The sequence below is a fragment of the Nyctereutes procyonoides genome, unplaced genomic scaffold (genome assembly GCF_905146905.1).
Source record: "Nyctereutes procyonoides isolate TBG_1078 unplaced genomic scaffold, NYPRO_anot_genome, whole genome shotgun sequence".
In the NCBI taxonomy this organism is placed as follows: domain Eukaryota; kingdom Metazoa; phylum Chordata; class Mammalia; order Carnivora; family Canidae; genus Nyctereutes; species Nyctereutes procyonoides.
In genome coordinates, this window is record NW_026575132.1 from 11,820,210 (window position 1) to 11,836,697 (window position 16,488).

Here is a 16,488-nt window from a genome sequence, read left to right on the forward strand (position 1 = left end):
TTACGTGAAGTTTATTTTATGTTAAGGTAATAGAGAATTAAGTGTTTGTTATAATGTATTAGGCCAAGGTTTCTGAACCTCATCACCATTGACATCTTTGTTGTGGGGGCTACCTTGAGCATTCAAAAATATTTAGCAGGACCTCTAGCTTCTCCCTGTTAGATTCCAGTAGTGTTCTGCTCTCAGTTTTTGACAACCAAAAATATTTCCAGAAATTGCCAAATATCCCCAGGGGGCAGTGTGTGTGTGTGTGTGTGTGTGTGTGTGTGTGTGTGTGTGTGTGTGTGTTTAAAGACAAAATCACCACCAGTGCTAACCACTGTACTCAGCCTATGTGGCTCAAACTTTTTGGAATATATATTTCTTTATTTTCAAAGTTTGTCAAGCCAATATTAGTAGTATAATGTATGTTATGGTAAAAGCTATATGTATAAAATCTCTACACCAAAACATCTTTTCTAAAATTATCTAATGCATACCCATGAAATTAAGAACCTTTATTGGTATTAAATCTTTGTAAAATGAGAATTTTAGAAGGATTTGGAAGAGTGAAAAATACCTGTCCCATAATAACAATCTTAATTAACTAGTACATGAGTGTAATTAAGAGTAAGATGAGGGGGGGGAATCCCTAGGTTGCTCAGCAGTTTAGCGCCTGCCTTTGGCCCAGGGAGTGATCCTGGAGTCCCGGGATCGAGTCCCGTCAGGCTCCCTCCATGGAGCCTGCTTCTTCTCTCTCTCTCTCTCTCTCTCTCTCTCTCTCTCTCTCTCTCTCTCTGTGTGTCTATCATGAATAAATTTTTTTTTTAAAAGAATAAGATGAGGGAACTACATAATGGTAATCTCTGCTTTGCCTTAAATGTGTTCTGGTGCTTTGGCAAGTCATTTACCAAAAATGTTTATTTTCCTTATAGAATGGAAATAATTGGGCAGCCCAGGTGCCTCAGTGGTTTAGCACCGCCTTCAGCCCAGGGTGTGATCCTGGAGACCCAGGATGGAGTCCCACGTCGGGCTCCCTGCAGGGAGCCTGCTTCTCCCTCTGCCTGTGTCTCTGCCTCTCTCTCTCTCTCTCTCTCTCTCTCTCTCTCTGTCTCTCATGAATAAATAAATGAAATCTTAAAAAAAAAATTCCCTTTAAAAGGAAATGATTTAATCTGAATTTTATAGGGTAACACAATAGAAGAAATGGGAGATTTATTTAAGACAAACATTCCATAAATATGTTAAGTGCTTTAATCACATACTTATATTTTTTCAGCTACTAAATAACAGAAGAAAATGGAATTGAATATACCAGCATGGAACAGGCTAATGATTCACTAAGAGTCAACCATAATGATTCCGAAGAATCAGAAACAGATTCTCATGTATATGAGGTAGGAATTCAACTGGGAACTTTTTTCCATTCCATTTAACAACTTTTTCAGGATGCCTGGATGGCTCAGTGGTTGAGCATCTGCCTTTGGCTCAGGCTGTGATCTCAGAATCCCGGATTGAGTCCCACATGGGGCTCCCTGCAGGGGGCTGCTTCTCTGTCTACCTGTGTGTCTGCCTCTGTGTCTCTCATGAATAAATAAATAAATCTTTTTTTAAAAATGCTTTTTTACATATAAGAAATAGTGTTACATTTGTTATATTCAAGACTGTTGGGATCCCTGGGTGGCGCAGCGGTTTAGCACCTGCCTTTGGCCCAGGGCGCGATCCTGGAGACCCGGGATCGAATCCCACGTCGGGCTCCCAGTGCATGGAGCCTGCTTCTCCCTCTGCCTGTGTCTCTGCCCTGTATTTTATTTTTTAAAGATTTTATTTATTTATCAGAGAGAGAGAGAGAGAGAGAGAGAGAGAGAGAGGCAGAGACACAGGGACACAGGCACAGGGAGAAGCAAGCTCCATGCAGGAAGCCTGATGTGGGACTCGATCCCAGTACTCCAGGATCATGGCCTGGGCTGAAGGCAAGTGCTAAACTGCTGAGCCACCCAGGGATCTCAGGTAGTTGTATTTTTAATTTTGAGGAATGTCCATACTGTTTTTCACAGAGATAAACTTCTATTTTTTTTTTTTTAATTGTAGCATTAGGGACACTGGGCTGGTTCAGTCAGTAGAGCATACTACTCTTGATCTTGAGTTTGTGAGTTGGAGCCCTGTGTTGGGTGTAGCTTACTTGATAAAATCTTTTTTAAAAAATTAAAAATACGCATTGTGACATTATATTTTACAAACACCCAAGTGCTTTTTTTTTTTTTTTTCTTTGCAAAAGCATCTAACCTGTATGGACTCCAGGGATCCTTCCTTTGGACAGAATGATTCTCCTAGAGATTTACCCATCACTTCTCATGAAGCAGATAATTCACTCACATCACAGAATATACCAGGGGCGCTGACTCAGACACAGACTCTTTCTGCAGAACAGTTCGATCTAGTGGACCAAAATGGGCAACCTATACAATATGAACTCCAGTCATTGGGGGATTCTAATGCACAAATGGTGAGTGTATTTTAGAAATAACTTGTTTTATGCTATTAAGCAAAATGTAATAACCTTATTAGATCACCTTTATTTCTTGAAACTGTTGATTTGCATTGCTTTGAAAATACTGTTTCCATGATGTTCATTTTTAAGTTATGTGAAGATTTTAAAAGATTTCCTTTTAGGACTACTTACAGAATGCTAAACCAATACTTCCCAGCCACTATGTCTAGGTACGCTGTCACTTTGAGGTTAGTTGGAAATGTGTCATAATTTGTAACTAGTGCCAGCATTTACATGTAACATATTTATTTTTGTGTATACATTTGACTAAACTCAAGGTTATTGCTTTACCTACCTCTCAGTCACTAATTTCCAGTCTCTTAAAGCAAAAGAAAGCAATGGAAGTACCAGTGGTATACTGGCAATTAGACATACCTTTACTGTTGGGTAGATATGTATGTGCCATGTAAATAACAATGCGTAAAAGTGAAAATATTGCTTTAAACTGTTAGCTGAAGTATTTATGGCCAAGTTTATAGTTTGAGTAGAAGAAATGAAAGATGGTTTTGATTAAAATAAAGATAATTACTAAGAAAAACTTTTAAGTTTCTCTCTGATTAATAAGAATATCCTTACATTAATTATATGAAGAATGACATATCTCTTGTTTACCTGTTTCCCAAATTTTCTACAATGGGTATTTATTAATTTCATAATAAAAATTATGTTAAAGATTATAACTTCAGTTATAAGTTATACCACAGGTGAGCAACCATTTTACCTAAAATTAATCCCTCTTTTGTTTCCATTCTAGAGTTAATCTATGTCCTATTATATGAAGGGTTATTTTAAAAGCACATTAAAGTCCTTTTTTTTAGTCTAAAAATTGTTAGAGTTCCCATTCTCTTTGTAATTGTATTAAACTTTCTATACAAAGTGGTCATAAAGGTGATTTGTCTGAGGTAGGAGATAATGCAGAGGGTTACCTGAAGCTATGAAATAGAAGATCTGTGGCATGAAGCATGGAAATAAATGTAAGAAACAGAATATAAGAAAGTATTTTCAACATTACTTTGGCTATTCAGGGTCTTTTCTGGTTCCATACAAATTTTAGGATTATTTATTCTAGCTCTGTGAAAAAAGTTGATGGTATTTTGATAGGGATTGCATTGAATGTCTAGATTGCTCTAGGTAGCATAGACATTTTAATGATAATTGTTCTTCCCCATGAGCATGGAACATTTTTCCGTATCTTCCTCAGTGTCTTTCATGAGTGTTCTATAGTTTTCTGAGTGTAGATCCTTTGCCTCTTTGGTTAGGTTTATTCCTAGGTATCTAAGCATTTTTTATGTAATTATAATGGGATTGACTCCTTAATTTCTCTTTCTTCTGTCTCATTGTTGGTACATAGAAATGCAACTGATTTCTGAACATTGATTTTATTTTTTTTAAAGATTTTATTTATTCATGAGAGACATAAGCAGAGGGAGAAGCAGGCTCCATGCAGGGAGCCTGATGTGGGACTCGATCCCAGGACTCCAGGGTCTCGTCCTGGGCCAAAGGCAGATGCTCAACTGCTGAGCCACCCAGGTGTCCCTGTGCATTGATTTTATAACCTGCCTCTTTGCTGAATTCCTGAGAGTTCTAGCAATTTGGGGGTGAAGTCTTTTGGGTTCTCAGATGGTGGCATCACAATTCCAGACTTTAAATTCTATTACAAAGCTGTGATCATAAAGACAGTATGATACTGGCACAAAAACAGACACATAGATCAACGGAACAGAATAGAGAACCTAGAAATGGAAAATCAACTCTGTGGTCAACTAATATCCAACAAAGCATGAAAGAGAATCCAATGGAAAAAAGTCTTTTCAACAAGTGGTGTTGGGAAAATTGGACAGCTACATGCAGAAAAATGAAACTGGACTATTTCTTACACCATACATAAAAATAGACTCAATATGGATGAAAGACCTAAATGTGAGACAGGAATGCATCAAAATCCTAGAGGATAACACAGGCAACAATCTCTCTGACCTTGGCTGCAGCAACTTCTGACTAGACACATCTCCAAAGGTAAGGGAAACAAGGCAGAAACAAACTATTGGGACTTCATCAAGATAAAAAGCTTTGCACAGCAAAGGAAACAGTCAACAAAACCCAAAGACAATATATTGAATGAGAGAAAATATTGCAAATGTTTTATCAGATAAAGGCTAATATCCATAATCTACAAAGAATTTATCAATCTCAACCCCCCAAAAAGAAAACAAATCCAGTCAAGAAATGGGCAGAAGACATGAACAGACATTTCTCCAAAGAAGACCTACAAATAACCAACAAACTCATGAAAAAATGCTCGACATCACAAAGCATCAGGGAAATACAAATCAAAACTACAGTGAGATAGCATCTCACACCAGTCAGAATGGCAAAAATGAACAAGTCAGGAAATAATAGATGTTGAGGATGTGGAGAAAGGTGAACCCTCTTCAGCTGCTAATGGGAATGCAAGCTGGTGGAGCCAGTCTGAAAAACAGTATGTAAGTTCCTCAAAAAATTGAAAATAGAGCTACCCTATGACCCAGTAATTGCACTACTAGGTATTTACCCAAAGATACAAATGTAGTAATCCAAAGGGGCACCTGCACCCCAATGTTTGTAGCAGCAGTGTCCAAAATAGCCAAAGTATGGAAAGAGCCCAGATGTCCATTGACAGATGAATGGATAAAGAAGATGTGTGTATATATGTACACACACACACACACACACAGTGGAATACTACTCAGCCATCAAAAAATGAAATCGTGCATTTGCAAGGATATGGATGGAACTAGAGGATATTATGCTAAGCGAAATAAGTCAATCAGAGAAAGACAGTTATGATTATGATCCTACCTATATGTGGAATTTAAGAAACAAAACAGAGGATCATGGGGGAAGGGAGGGAAAAATAAAACAAGACAAAATCAGAGGGATACAAACCATAAGAGACTCTTAATCATAGGAAGCAAACTAAGGGTTGCTGGAGGGAAGAGGGTGGGAGGATGGGGTAACTGAGTGATAAACATGAAGGAGGGCACGTGATATAATGAGCACTGGGTGTTATATAAGACTAATGGATCACTGACCTGTAACTCTGAAAGTAAGAATACCCTATTTGTTAATCAATTGAATTTAAATTAAAAAATAATTTTAAAAAATAAAGTTTAGGAAAGATCTATGAAAAAACAAAGAATGAAACTAGACTGTTTTCTAACACCATACACAAAGATAAATTAAAAATAGATTGAAGACCTAAATGTGAGACTCAACACCATAAAACTCCTAGAAGAGAGCACAAATAACTCTGAGATAGGTTGTAGCAACTTTTTTTTCTAATTAGATCCCTGAGGCAAGGGAAACAAAAGCAGAAATAAAGTATTGGGACTTCATCAAAATAAAAAGCTCTGCACAGTGATGGAAACAATCAGCAAAACTAAAAGGCAACCTTCAGGTGGGAGAACATATTTGCAAATGACATACCTGATAAAGGGTTAGTATCCAAAATATTTAAAGAACTTATAAAACTCAATACCCCAAGAAACCAATTAAAAAATGGGCAGAAGACACAAACAGACATTTCTCCAAAGAAGACATACATATGGCCGACAGACACATGAAAAGATCAACATCCTGATCATCAGGGAAATGCAAATCTAAACTACAATGAGATTCCACCTCATACCTGTCAGAATGGTTAAAATCAACAACATAGGAAACAACAGTGTTTGCAAGAATGTGGAGAAAAAGGAACCGTCCTCATGCACTGTTGGTGAGAATGAAAACTGATATAGCCACTGGGGAAAAAAGTATGGAGTTTCCTCAAAAAGTTACAAATAGAGCTACCCTATAATCCAGCAATTGCACTACTGGATATTTAACCAAATACAAAGACACTAATTCAAAGGGATACACGCACCCCTGTATTCATAGCAGCATTTTTTACTCAGCCAAATTTTGGAAACAGCCCAAGTTTCTATCTACTGATGAATGGATTAAGAAGAATGAGGTATAGATACACTGGATTATAATTCAGCCATTAAAAAAATAAAATCCTGGGGATCCCTGGGTGGCTTAGCGGTTTGGCGCCTGCCTTCGGCCTAGGGCATGATCCTGGAGTCCTGGAATCAAGTCCCACATCAGGCTCCCTGCATGGATTCTGCTTCTCCCTCTGCCTGTGTCTCTGCCTCTCTCTCTCTCTCTCTCTCTGTCTCTCATGAATAAATAAAATATATATATTTTTTTAAAATTAAATCTTGCCATTTGCAACAACATGGATGGAGTTAGTATAAAGCTAAGCAAATAAGGCAGTCAAGGGATCCCTGGGTGGCGCAGCGGTTCGGCGCCTGCCTTTGGCCCAGGGCGCGATCCTGGAGACCCGGGATCGAATCCCACGTCGGGCTCCCGGTGCATGGAGCCTGCTTCTCCCTCTGCCTGTGTCTCTGCCTCTCTCTATCTGTGACTATCATAAATAAAAAATAAAAAAAATTTTAAAAAAAATAAAAAATAAGTCAGTCAAAGACAAATTTCACTTAAACTAAATTTCACTTAAGTCAGTCAAAGACAAATTTCACTTAAAAGTGGAATTTAAGAAACACAAACAAAAAAACAAAACAAAAAACAAAAAAGAAACAAAACAAATGAACAAAGAGGGAAAAAAAGAGACAAACCAAGAAACAGACTCCTAACTATTGAGAACAAACTAGTCGTTACCAGAAGGGGAAGTGGGTGGAGAAAAAGGTAAAATAGATAATGGGGATTAAGGAGTGCCCTTATCATGATGAGCACTGCGTGATTTATGGAATTGTTGAATCAGTATACCTGGAACTAATGTAACATTGTATGCTAACTAACTGGAATTAAAATAAAAATTTTAAAAGGCAGTGATGTTTTGGGAAATATAGTGGAAATTTCGGGGGGTTTTGTTTAATAGACCATTTTTTAGAGTAACTTTAGGTTCAAAACAAAACTGAGCAGAAAGTATAGAGATTTCTCATAAAGCCCTTGCCCCTATACATGCATGGCCTTCCGCATTTTCAACATCTCCCACCAAATGGATCTTTTTTTAAGGATATTTCTTTCAATCAATTTTGTTTATGTAGAAGTTATGAAGGAAGTAGTAAAGATTCTGTAGTGACTGAATCTGCAATAGATGAAGAGGTTTTCAAGTGAAACAGGAATGGCATTTTGGATTTATTACATATATTGTACAGTACACAAAGAGCCCAGTAAATATGACTACTTATTAGCCAAGGTTTTCTGATAATGTCAATGCCTGACTCAAATAGAATGCTTATTTCAACAGATGACTTTTCAAAATTATTTGTTTCCATTACAAGATTAAAAATAATTAACTTCTTTTAGAATAGTAAAAGTAATATACTGTCACCATTATCAAATTACATGAGCTGAAAATATTTTTTTAGGTACCAGATAGAATTAGCTAAGGAAAGAGAAAATGAAGGAGATTCTTCTCCATTGTACATAGAAAACATATTTTCAAAATTAAGAAGATATTCCACAGATCATTCTTAATTATGAATTTTTTGTATGATTGAATGAATTATAAATATATGTGTTTTATTTGGATTTAGTAGTAACCACAGCAATATTTCTTATTTTCTAAGAATGAATGGAATATTTTTTACAAATCAAATACTTAATCTCATTTGAGGAGTAAAGGATTTAAAACCATATTATTGCTGTTACTTTTTAAAGTCCAGCAGTATTTTTTGTATTGTTTTAGTCTTTTTTTTAGGTTAAGTAACATCATTAGATAATGGAAAGAAATACAGAGTAATTTGCATTGGGTTTGAATTTCAACTCACCACTGTATAACCCTGTGTTATCTTGCATAAGTTGTGTAACCTCTTGTGACAATATCCTCAAGTATAAAATGTGTTTACTTCATATACATGTGATAAAGATTAAATACGGTAATGCATGTAAAGTCCTCCACTAGTATGCACTCAACAAATGTAAAGCAGTTATCATCATCAGAGTTTACAGTTGCTTTCTCATGATGAGGTGATAAGAGGTATAGCAAGATATCTTTATCTTAAGAAACTTGATAAGGAAGGGTAACAATTACTTACTCTTAATTTCTGGGAAATGTTTATGTATTTAAAGAATCTACTTTGTTGGGATCCCTGGGTGGCGCAGTGGTTTGGCGCCTGCCTTTGGCCCGGGGCGCGATCCTGGAGACCCGGGATCGAATCCCACATCGGGCTCCCGGTGCATGGAGCCTGCTTCTCCCTCTGCCTGTGTCTCTGCCTCTCTCTCTCTGACTGTCATAAATAAAAAAAAAAAAAAAAAAAAAAAGAATCTACTTTGTTGAAGTTTTTTTCAAATTTAATTTTTTTCAAATGACCCTCTTAAAACTAGGACTACAGTCTCTGTCAGGCATCAGTCATGTTTTCATGCATAGTATAAAGGCAGTCTTGGAAAGTAGAATGGTTACAAAGAGTTATTTGAGGGAGAACTGAGAATAACAGGCTTTGGGTAAAACACTAACTGTCAATAGAAGAGTAGTAGGGTAGGTAATAAAGTTTACAAGGTGTCTGAAAAGCCTGGAAATACAGGATAAACTTATTTTCAAATAATATATTAGTTTCTCTCTCTTTTTTTAAGATTTTTTTATTCATGAGAGACACACAGAGAAAGGCAGAGACATAGGCAGAGGGAGAAGCAGGCTCCCTGTGGGAAGCCCCATGTGGGACTCGATCCCAGGACCCCGAGGTCACACCCTGAGCCAAAGGCAGATGCTCAACTGCTGAGCCACCCAGGCATCCCTAGCTTTATTTTCAAATAATAGGCTCAAAATGTTTTTCTTCAGATACTGTTTTAGTTGACAGTCCTCTAAATTTAAGGCAATGGATTCAATTGGTAAACTGAAGGGAAAAAAGGAAATAATAAACATATGATTTTTCTTATATTTTCAGAATTTGGGGGTATTTTATGGTATTCCTTATGGACCATGACAGGATATATATAAATTCATAGATATAAAAATAAATTCTGTTTAATTAGATATCTAACAAGGTACTGTTTTTAAACTAATGAAAGTGACTTAAAATATGGAATAAATGATTACCATACAAATAATTCAGACATAGGGATATCATACAGTAAGTAGAAAAAGAGTAAATATGTTTAGTCCAGTCAGAGCCTTGTTCACATTACTAAGTAATTAGGCCTCATACATGTATAATGATTAATACCATAAGTGGTTAAGATTATAGGAACTAGGACCAAACTGCCTGTTTTGAATCCTAGCTTTACCACTTACCAGTTCTGAAACTTTGAATAAAATTTTTTATGTTCCTCAGTATTTTCATTTACAAAATGATGGAAATAATAGGATCTACCATATAGATAGGTATGTCTTCTATTAAATCCTTGTTGGTTTATGTATCTGATTTCTTTTTTAATGCTTCCAAGATGATTGTTGCTAATCCATCAGAAAATGGAGAGGTGCTCCGTGTAATTCCATCTACCCAGACAGGAATGGCACAAGTGATTATACCTCAGGGGCAGCTTGCGGATGTGAATAGTACTCGGGGTGAGTAATCATGAGATACAGGGGATTTGAGAATTTTTAAAGAACAGATGTATATTTCAGAAAATCACCTCATGAAACTCGGCTAAAATTGATCTCTTTGGGTAAGATTGCGAACTGAATAATTAGAAAAACGTTTTTTTAGCTCAAATAAATTTCATTTTTCAACTCCTGTCTAGGTTAGCTGTCTATTTCATTTTGGAATTCAATGAAGCTGGTTGACTCTTGCTTCCTCCCAAATCACCAGTGAGCATAAAATAAATTCTTCTCGATTATAATAACAGTAATAATAACAGCAACAATAACAAGAATATAGTGCTAATAGCTACTGGAGAAATTTTTACATTTGTATTTTTATCCATATTATTGTTATCCATGTGACTCATTACTCTTGTATTTAACTATTCTTTGCATCCTCTTTGCTCTTTTCCTCTTACCTTTTTTCCTTCAGATTCAGAAAGGAGAATCATGCTCTTCATTTTTCATTCTTTTCCTTATCTATTTGATAATATTCCTGTTAGTTCTCTTTTTTTGCTTCCTTTCCTTGTCTATGTGTTTCAGTCCCTTTTCTAACACCATAGCCACACTGTTTAATTGTTCATTCAGAGCTAATGACTTAAGAGTAGACAGTTTTACCTTAGTGATATGATTCTTTGTTAGCAGTTAAAACGTAAGGAAAAAACAATTTGCAGACAAAATGATAAACTTGGCATAGAAATGAAAAAGAGTTTTACATTTTCCTATTATATTATGAAGTTATTAACATAACAATTCTACTTTGATATCCTGTCTATTCGATATAAGCTTCAAAAACTTAATTATAAAATTTTAGTAGACAGTATTATAATCTGAAATGAAACAAGTTCATTAGAGAAATTTTTAATAAAGCATTATAAGTTTTGCTGTCTTTATCTTTAGAACATATCTTGCCTTTCCTACTTCAAATGTATGAGCTCTAGTTAGTTATATTCTCATGGTCTAATTCAAGATGTTGATGTTGCTTTGTTCTTGTTATTGCTGCTCAGATGTCTCTGAAGAGAAATCCAGTGATAGAAGTTTACCAACTGTAAAAGTAGATGTTCTAGCAGACAGTACCAGTAATTACACTCTTCATTCACAAGCATCCGTCACATTGCCCAAAAAGACAGTGGCCAGGTGAGTCAGTGGGAAAGAGGAGTTCATGTTTTGAAATCATCATAGAAATCTTTTTTTAAATTATCACATGTAAATTGGGCTGACTGTAGAAAAAATCAGAAATTCAGGAAATAGAATAAACTGTCATCAAATTATTAAGTATCTTTAATTATTTTAATGGCATCTTGGCAAGTAGGAGACTATCCCTGAGTGCTACTTTTCTTCAGTGACACCCGTTATCTTTTGAAGCAATTTGAAAACATCTGAGACTGGGACACCTGGGTGGTTCAGCGGCTGAGCATCTGCCATCAACTCAGGGCATGATCTGGGGATCTGGGATCATCAAGTCCCACATTGGGCTCCTTACAGGGAGCCTGCTTCTCCCTCTGCCTGTGTCTCTGCCTCTCATAAGTAAATAATAAAAATCTTAAAAAAAAAAAAAAAAGAAAACATCTGAGACTAATAGCATTTTTAGAATAAAGAAATGTCCATTCTAGTTCCTAAAATGTTTAATGGTTCATCATCTTTTTATGCATTTAATTCCTCTGTGGTGTAAAGTATTAAATGTTTTTTGTTAACATGTTTCTGTTTTTATTTTTGACAATACTGTTTATAATAATTTAGGCAGCTATAGACATAAGTTTTTTTTTAAAGATTTTTTATTTTATTTTTTTATTATTATTATTATTTTAATTTTTTATTTATTTATGATAGTCAGAGAGAGAGAGAGAGAGAGAGAGAGAGAGAGAGAGGCAAAGACACAGGCAGAGGGAGAAGCAGGCTCCATGCACCGGGAGCCCGACGTGGGACTCGATCCCGGGTCTCCAGGATCGCGCCCCGGGCCAAAGGCAGGCGCCAAACCGCTGCGCCACCCAGGGATCCCTAGACATAAGTTTTGTATTATTTACATTCTTTTAACTATTGGTGACAATATTTAAAAATTAACACAATATTTATGACATTTAGTCTTAGAGCTTGCCATAAAATCAAGTTAACTCTTAACAAGTCACTTGAAGATGTTTATTGGCTCATTTTTTTGTCAAATGAAAAACAATTATATAAAGAGAAGACTACAAAATAAGGTTTAAGAGAGATATATAAAGCACTTAAATTTGTTGGGGTTATAGATATTTGGAGGAAGAAACTTAGGCCTTTACTTTAGCAATTAATAAAATAGTGATGTTTAAAGAAAATTATAATTAATACACCCATCAACTGTATTGTTATTATTTCTTCTTTTGTTTTAAGCTTTTGTTTTTATTTTTATTTTTTAAAGATTTTATTTATTTTTTCCTGAGAGACACAGAGGGAGAGGCAGAAACACAGGCAGAGGGAGAAGCAGGCTCCGTATGGGGAGCCTGATATAGGACTTGATCCTGTGACTCTGGGATCATGCCCTGAGTAGAAGGCAGACGCTCAACTGCCAAGCCACCCAGGCATCCCTTGTTTTTTAGTAAACTCTACACCCACCTTGGGGCTTGAACTCATGACTCCCAAGATCAAGAGTCACATGCTCTTCCAACTGAGCCAGCCAGGCACGCCTATTATTATAGTTTCTTATTGGTAACCTCAATATATTGTCTTTAACACTGGATAATGAGATAAAACAATTGAATGTCATATGTGTGTTTGTGTGTGTAACTTGTAATATATATTTATTTATATTCTTCCCTTGTCCCAGAATGCTTGAAGAACCCTTTCTGGCTCCTCTCCAGCCACTTTCTTCTAACACACCTATGTGGGCCTGCCGTCTTAGGAGCTGTGAGGTGAGTTAAAAATAAACCTTACCTAGATTCACTAAATTGATATAATGCATCCCAAAATGTCCTCTTTTAAGCACAACTTAGAGACTATATCTGTAATACCTTGTTCATATTTATGCTAACTCTGATCTCATCTATTCTTTTATTCCATAGAGATTGTAGGCTCTGTTAAAACAGAGATCATATAAATCCCTTAGTGCTTTACTATCATTTTTTCTCTTACAACTCTTCTATAAAACTTCACTATCATGTTTCTGGTTTTTATCTATTTATTTGACCATTCCTTCTACTTCTTTGTTTGAACTTATTTCTTTTCATATTCTCAGTGGAAATTCTTTAAGTTTTACTGTTTGACCTTGCCTTATTTCTCTACATTTTATCCCTTGGATAGCTGATCAACTTTGTTAACTTTCAATTCTCACTTTTATAAAAATGATTTCCAAATCTATATCACTGGTTCTTTTATTATCCCTTTGCTCTTGCCCCAGATCTCCAGCTACTTACTGAAGTTTTACTTGAATTTCAACTCAAATTTACCATATGCTAAACAAATTACCATGTCACAACTAGCTCTACTTCTTAAATTCCTTGTCTTTTTAATTCTTTGGTATTTATTATCATTACCTTTCTTAATTATTTGCTTAATTATTTATTCATTATTACATAGCATTGAGCAGGGGAAGGAGCAGAGGGAGAGGGAGAAAGAGAATCTCAGACACTCCCTGCTGAGGATGGAGCCATCTCAGGGCTCAATCCTATGACCCTGAGATTAGGACCTGAACTGAAATAAGAGTTGGATACTCAAGTGACTGAGCCACTCTGGTACCCCTGATGAGAGTTTTTAAAATCGTTGTTATAAACTTTACAGAATTCTATAAACATTAAAGCATTAGCAATTATATGGCCAAAACACATTGCTTTACAATCATGTGCATTGTGTGGCTTACCTAATGTTACAAATCTTATAAGAAACTACTTAAAACTGTCCAGCAGAATGGATCATCACCAGTGAAGGATTCTTTCTTCTCTCCTAAGCTATATCAGTAGTGAAAAACAATTTTGGTTAATGGCTAAAGGAATGTTTTCTGCATTTTGTTTTGTTTATTAAAAATATTGTTTAATAGGGGTGTCTGGGTGGCTCAGTCTGTTGAGTGTCTGACTTTGGCTCAAGTCATGATGTCTGGGTCCTGGGATTGAGCCCTGCATTGGGCTCCACACTCAATGCGGAGTCTGCTTGTCCCTATTCCTCTCCCTCTGCCCTCTCCTCTGCTTGTGCTCTTTCTCTCAAATAATATCTTTAAAATATGTATATATATATATATAGGGGTGGGCAAAAATAATAATAAAATAAAATATGTATATATATTGTTTAATAATCCTTATTACTTTTTGACTTTTATGTTTTTCTATAAGCATTTATTAGGTTTGACTAATATGTACTAATTGGATAACTTTTAAAACTATGTTAAACTTTTATCTCCTGACAGATGCCTGGTTATATTGTACTAATTCTAGAATTTTTCTTGTCATTGACAACATTATAAACTCTATTCATTTTATTTATTAAAAAATGTTATAGCTGGACTTTATGTTTCTACTTTTGTTTGTAATCAATGTTTTGTGTTTTTTGTTTTGTTTTTTAAAGATTTTATTTATTTATTCATGAGAGACACAGAGAGAGATAGGCAGAGACACAGGCAGAGGGAGAAGCAGGCTCCATGCAGGGAGCCTGATGTGGAACTCGATCCCGGGTCTCCAGGATCACACCCTGGGCTGAAGGCAGGTGCTAAACAGCTGAGCCACCCAGGGATCCTCGTGTAATCAATATTTTGATGAAGAAATATCTAGGCTAGAAAGAAATGTGTAAGCCTAGGAATCTTTATTTTTGTTAGGAGAAATTGGAGATAATGTATTGCTTGGCATCAGGTTATCTCTTCTTAATGTGGCCCAAAGTGCAGCCACAACAGTATTTTGATACCTTCGTTCTTGTTAAATGTATTCCTGCAGGGTGAAATATTTAATCTAATAAAGAGGAAAAGATTCCTAGTCCCACATCTCTGCTCTTATTCCCTTTAGTGGGGAAACACACTTGGAGTCAGTTCTGGGTCTGTATGCATTTTACTGTAGAAATCACAGTTAACAGATTTTTCTCTATTGGTATAGAAAAAGCTTCCCCTCTTGTTGAGGGATACATGGTTGTGGGTAGATAATACCAATTTTTTTTTACATAATTTATTTATACCTTCCTTGTTTGAGGAAGAATGAAAACAGCTTACAGAAATACATAAAATATATTAGCAAGGTAGAAATTAAAATGGGAACTAAAGAATAAAGAAAAATAATAATGTAACCATAAAACGGAAGTTTATCTTAATGAACTGTATGTACACACATGTATGTATGTCCACATACACACACACTTGTCTATAAGCAACTTTATTTCAAAAAAGAAGCAACTCAGTTATTCTGTGTCCATTAGATAAAAGTAATTAAGTTAATTTCCATAAAATAAAACCATTAAAAAAATAAAACCATTAACTATTTTTGGTACTAAATTCAAACAATTTTCTCTCAGAGAAGGATCTTCTTAAAAAGAATCTTAATAAGCAAATTCTTTGATATCACTTAGGAGATACCAACACAATTTTCATAGGCTTTCAAAAAGATACATGTCGTATCAAAATTAATTTCAGGGCAGCCCGGGTGGCTCAGCGGTTTAGCGCCACCTTCAGCCCAGGGCATGATCCTGGAGACCCGGGATCGAGTCCTATGTCAGGCTCCCTGCATGGAGCCTGCTTCTCCCTCTGCCTGTGTCTCTGCCCCCTCTCTCTCTCTTTGTGTGTCTCATGAATAAATAAATAAAATCTGAGAAAAAATTTAATTTCAGCAAAAGAAAGGTAACCTAGTTAGTTACCTGTGGCTAGTTTTATGCTGACCTGATCGGATCCAGAGTTAGAACTTAAATATAAGGAAGAATGGGTATATAATGTGTTCCTCAAACCATTTTCCCTAAATATTATTTTTCAAGCAAAATTTTGATACTGATGATGTGGCCATGAGTTTGACATTATGTTCTCTAACAAATATTTAGAGAATATCTATTTGATAATGCTGGCTGAAAGTGGATCAGATATACTGATTGTAATAAGTCATTGATAGCAGGGAGAATGACATTCTCTTTTGAAAACTGATGAGCTTTTATCTTGGATAACCACTTCATTGAATTTTTTTGTACAATGAAACATATTTGCTAATAATTTTGTTATTTAATTTCTACTTCATTCAGAAAATTGGAGATTCATACCGTGGCTATTGTGTAAGTGAGACTGAATTAGAAAGTGTCCTAACATTTCATAAGCAGCAAACACAGAGTGTTTGGGGGACCCGCCAATCTCCAAGCCCAGCAAAGCCAGCTACACGCTTGATGTGGAAATCTCAGTATGTCCCATATGATGGAATTCCATTTGTCAATGCAGGTACTTTTTAAAAGAACTATTAAAAAAAAAAAAAGAATTACTTTA

General features: G+C 35.7%; 1 protein-coding gene across 5 annotated transcripts in view; it reads left to right on the forward strand.

Annotated features, from left to right (window-relative positions):
* CARF (calcium responsive transcription factor) overlaps positions 1–16,488 on the forward strand; it is a 70,026-nt gene that overhangs the window by 15,910 nt on the left and 37,628 nt on the right. For 4 of the 5 annotated variants that reach the window (XR_008666988.1, XR_008666990.1, XR_008666989.1 and 1 more), the window contains 6 exons: positions 1,259–1,376; positions 2,258–2,485; positions 9,953–10,073; positions 11,096–11,225; positions 12,886–12,970; positions 16,254–16,443. Coding sequence is in view for 1 of the 5 variants with exons in the window: in XM_055345162.1 (XP_055201137.1) it covers positions 1,299–1,376; positions 2,258–2,485; positions 9,953–10,073; positions 11,096–11,225; positions 12,886–12,970; positions 16,254–16,443 (832 nt within the window). In the remaining 4 variants the exon portion in view is untranslated. Of the gene's footprint in view, positions 1–1,258; positions 1,377–2,257; positions 2,486–9,952; positions 10,074–11,095; positions 11,226–12,885; positions 12,971–16,253; positions 16,444–16,488 lie in introns of those variants that run through there. The other variant, XR_008666992.1, reaches the window with a different exon arrangement.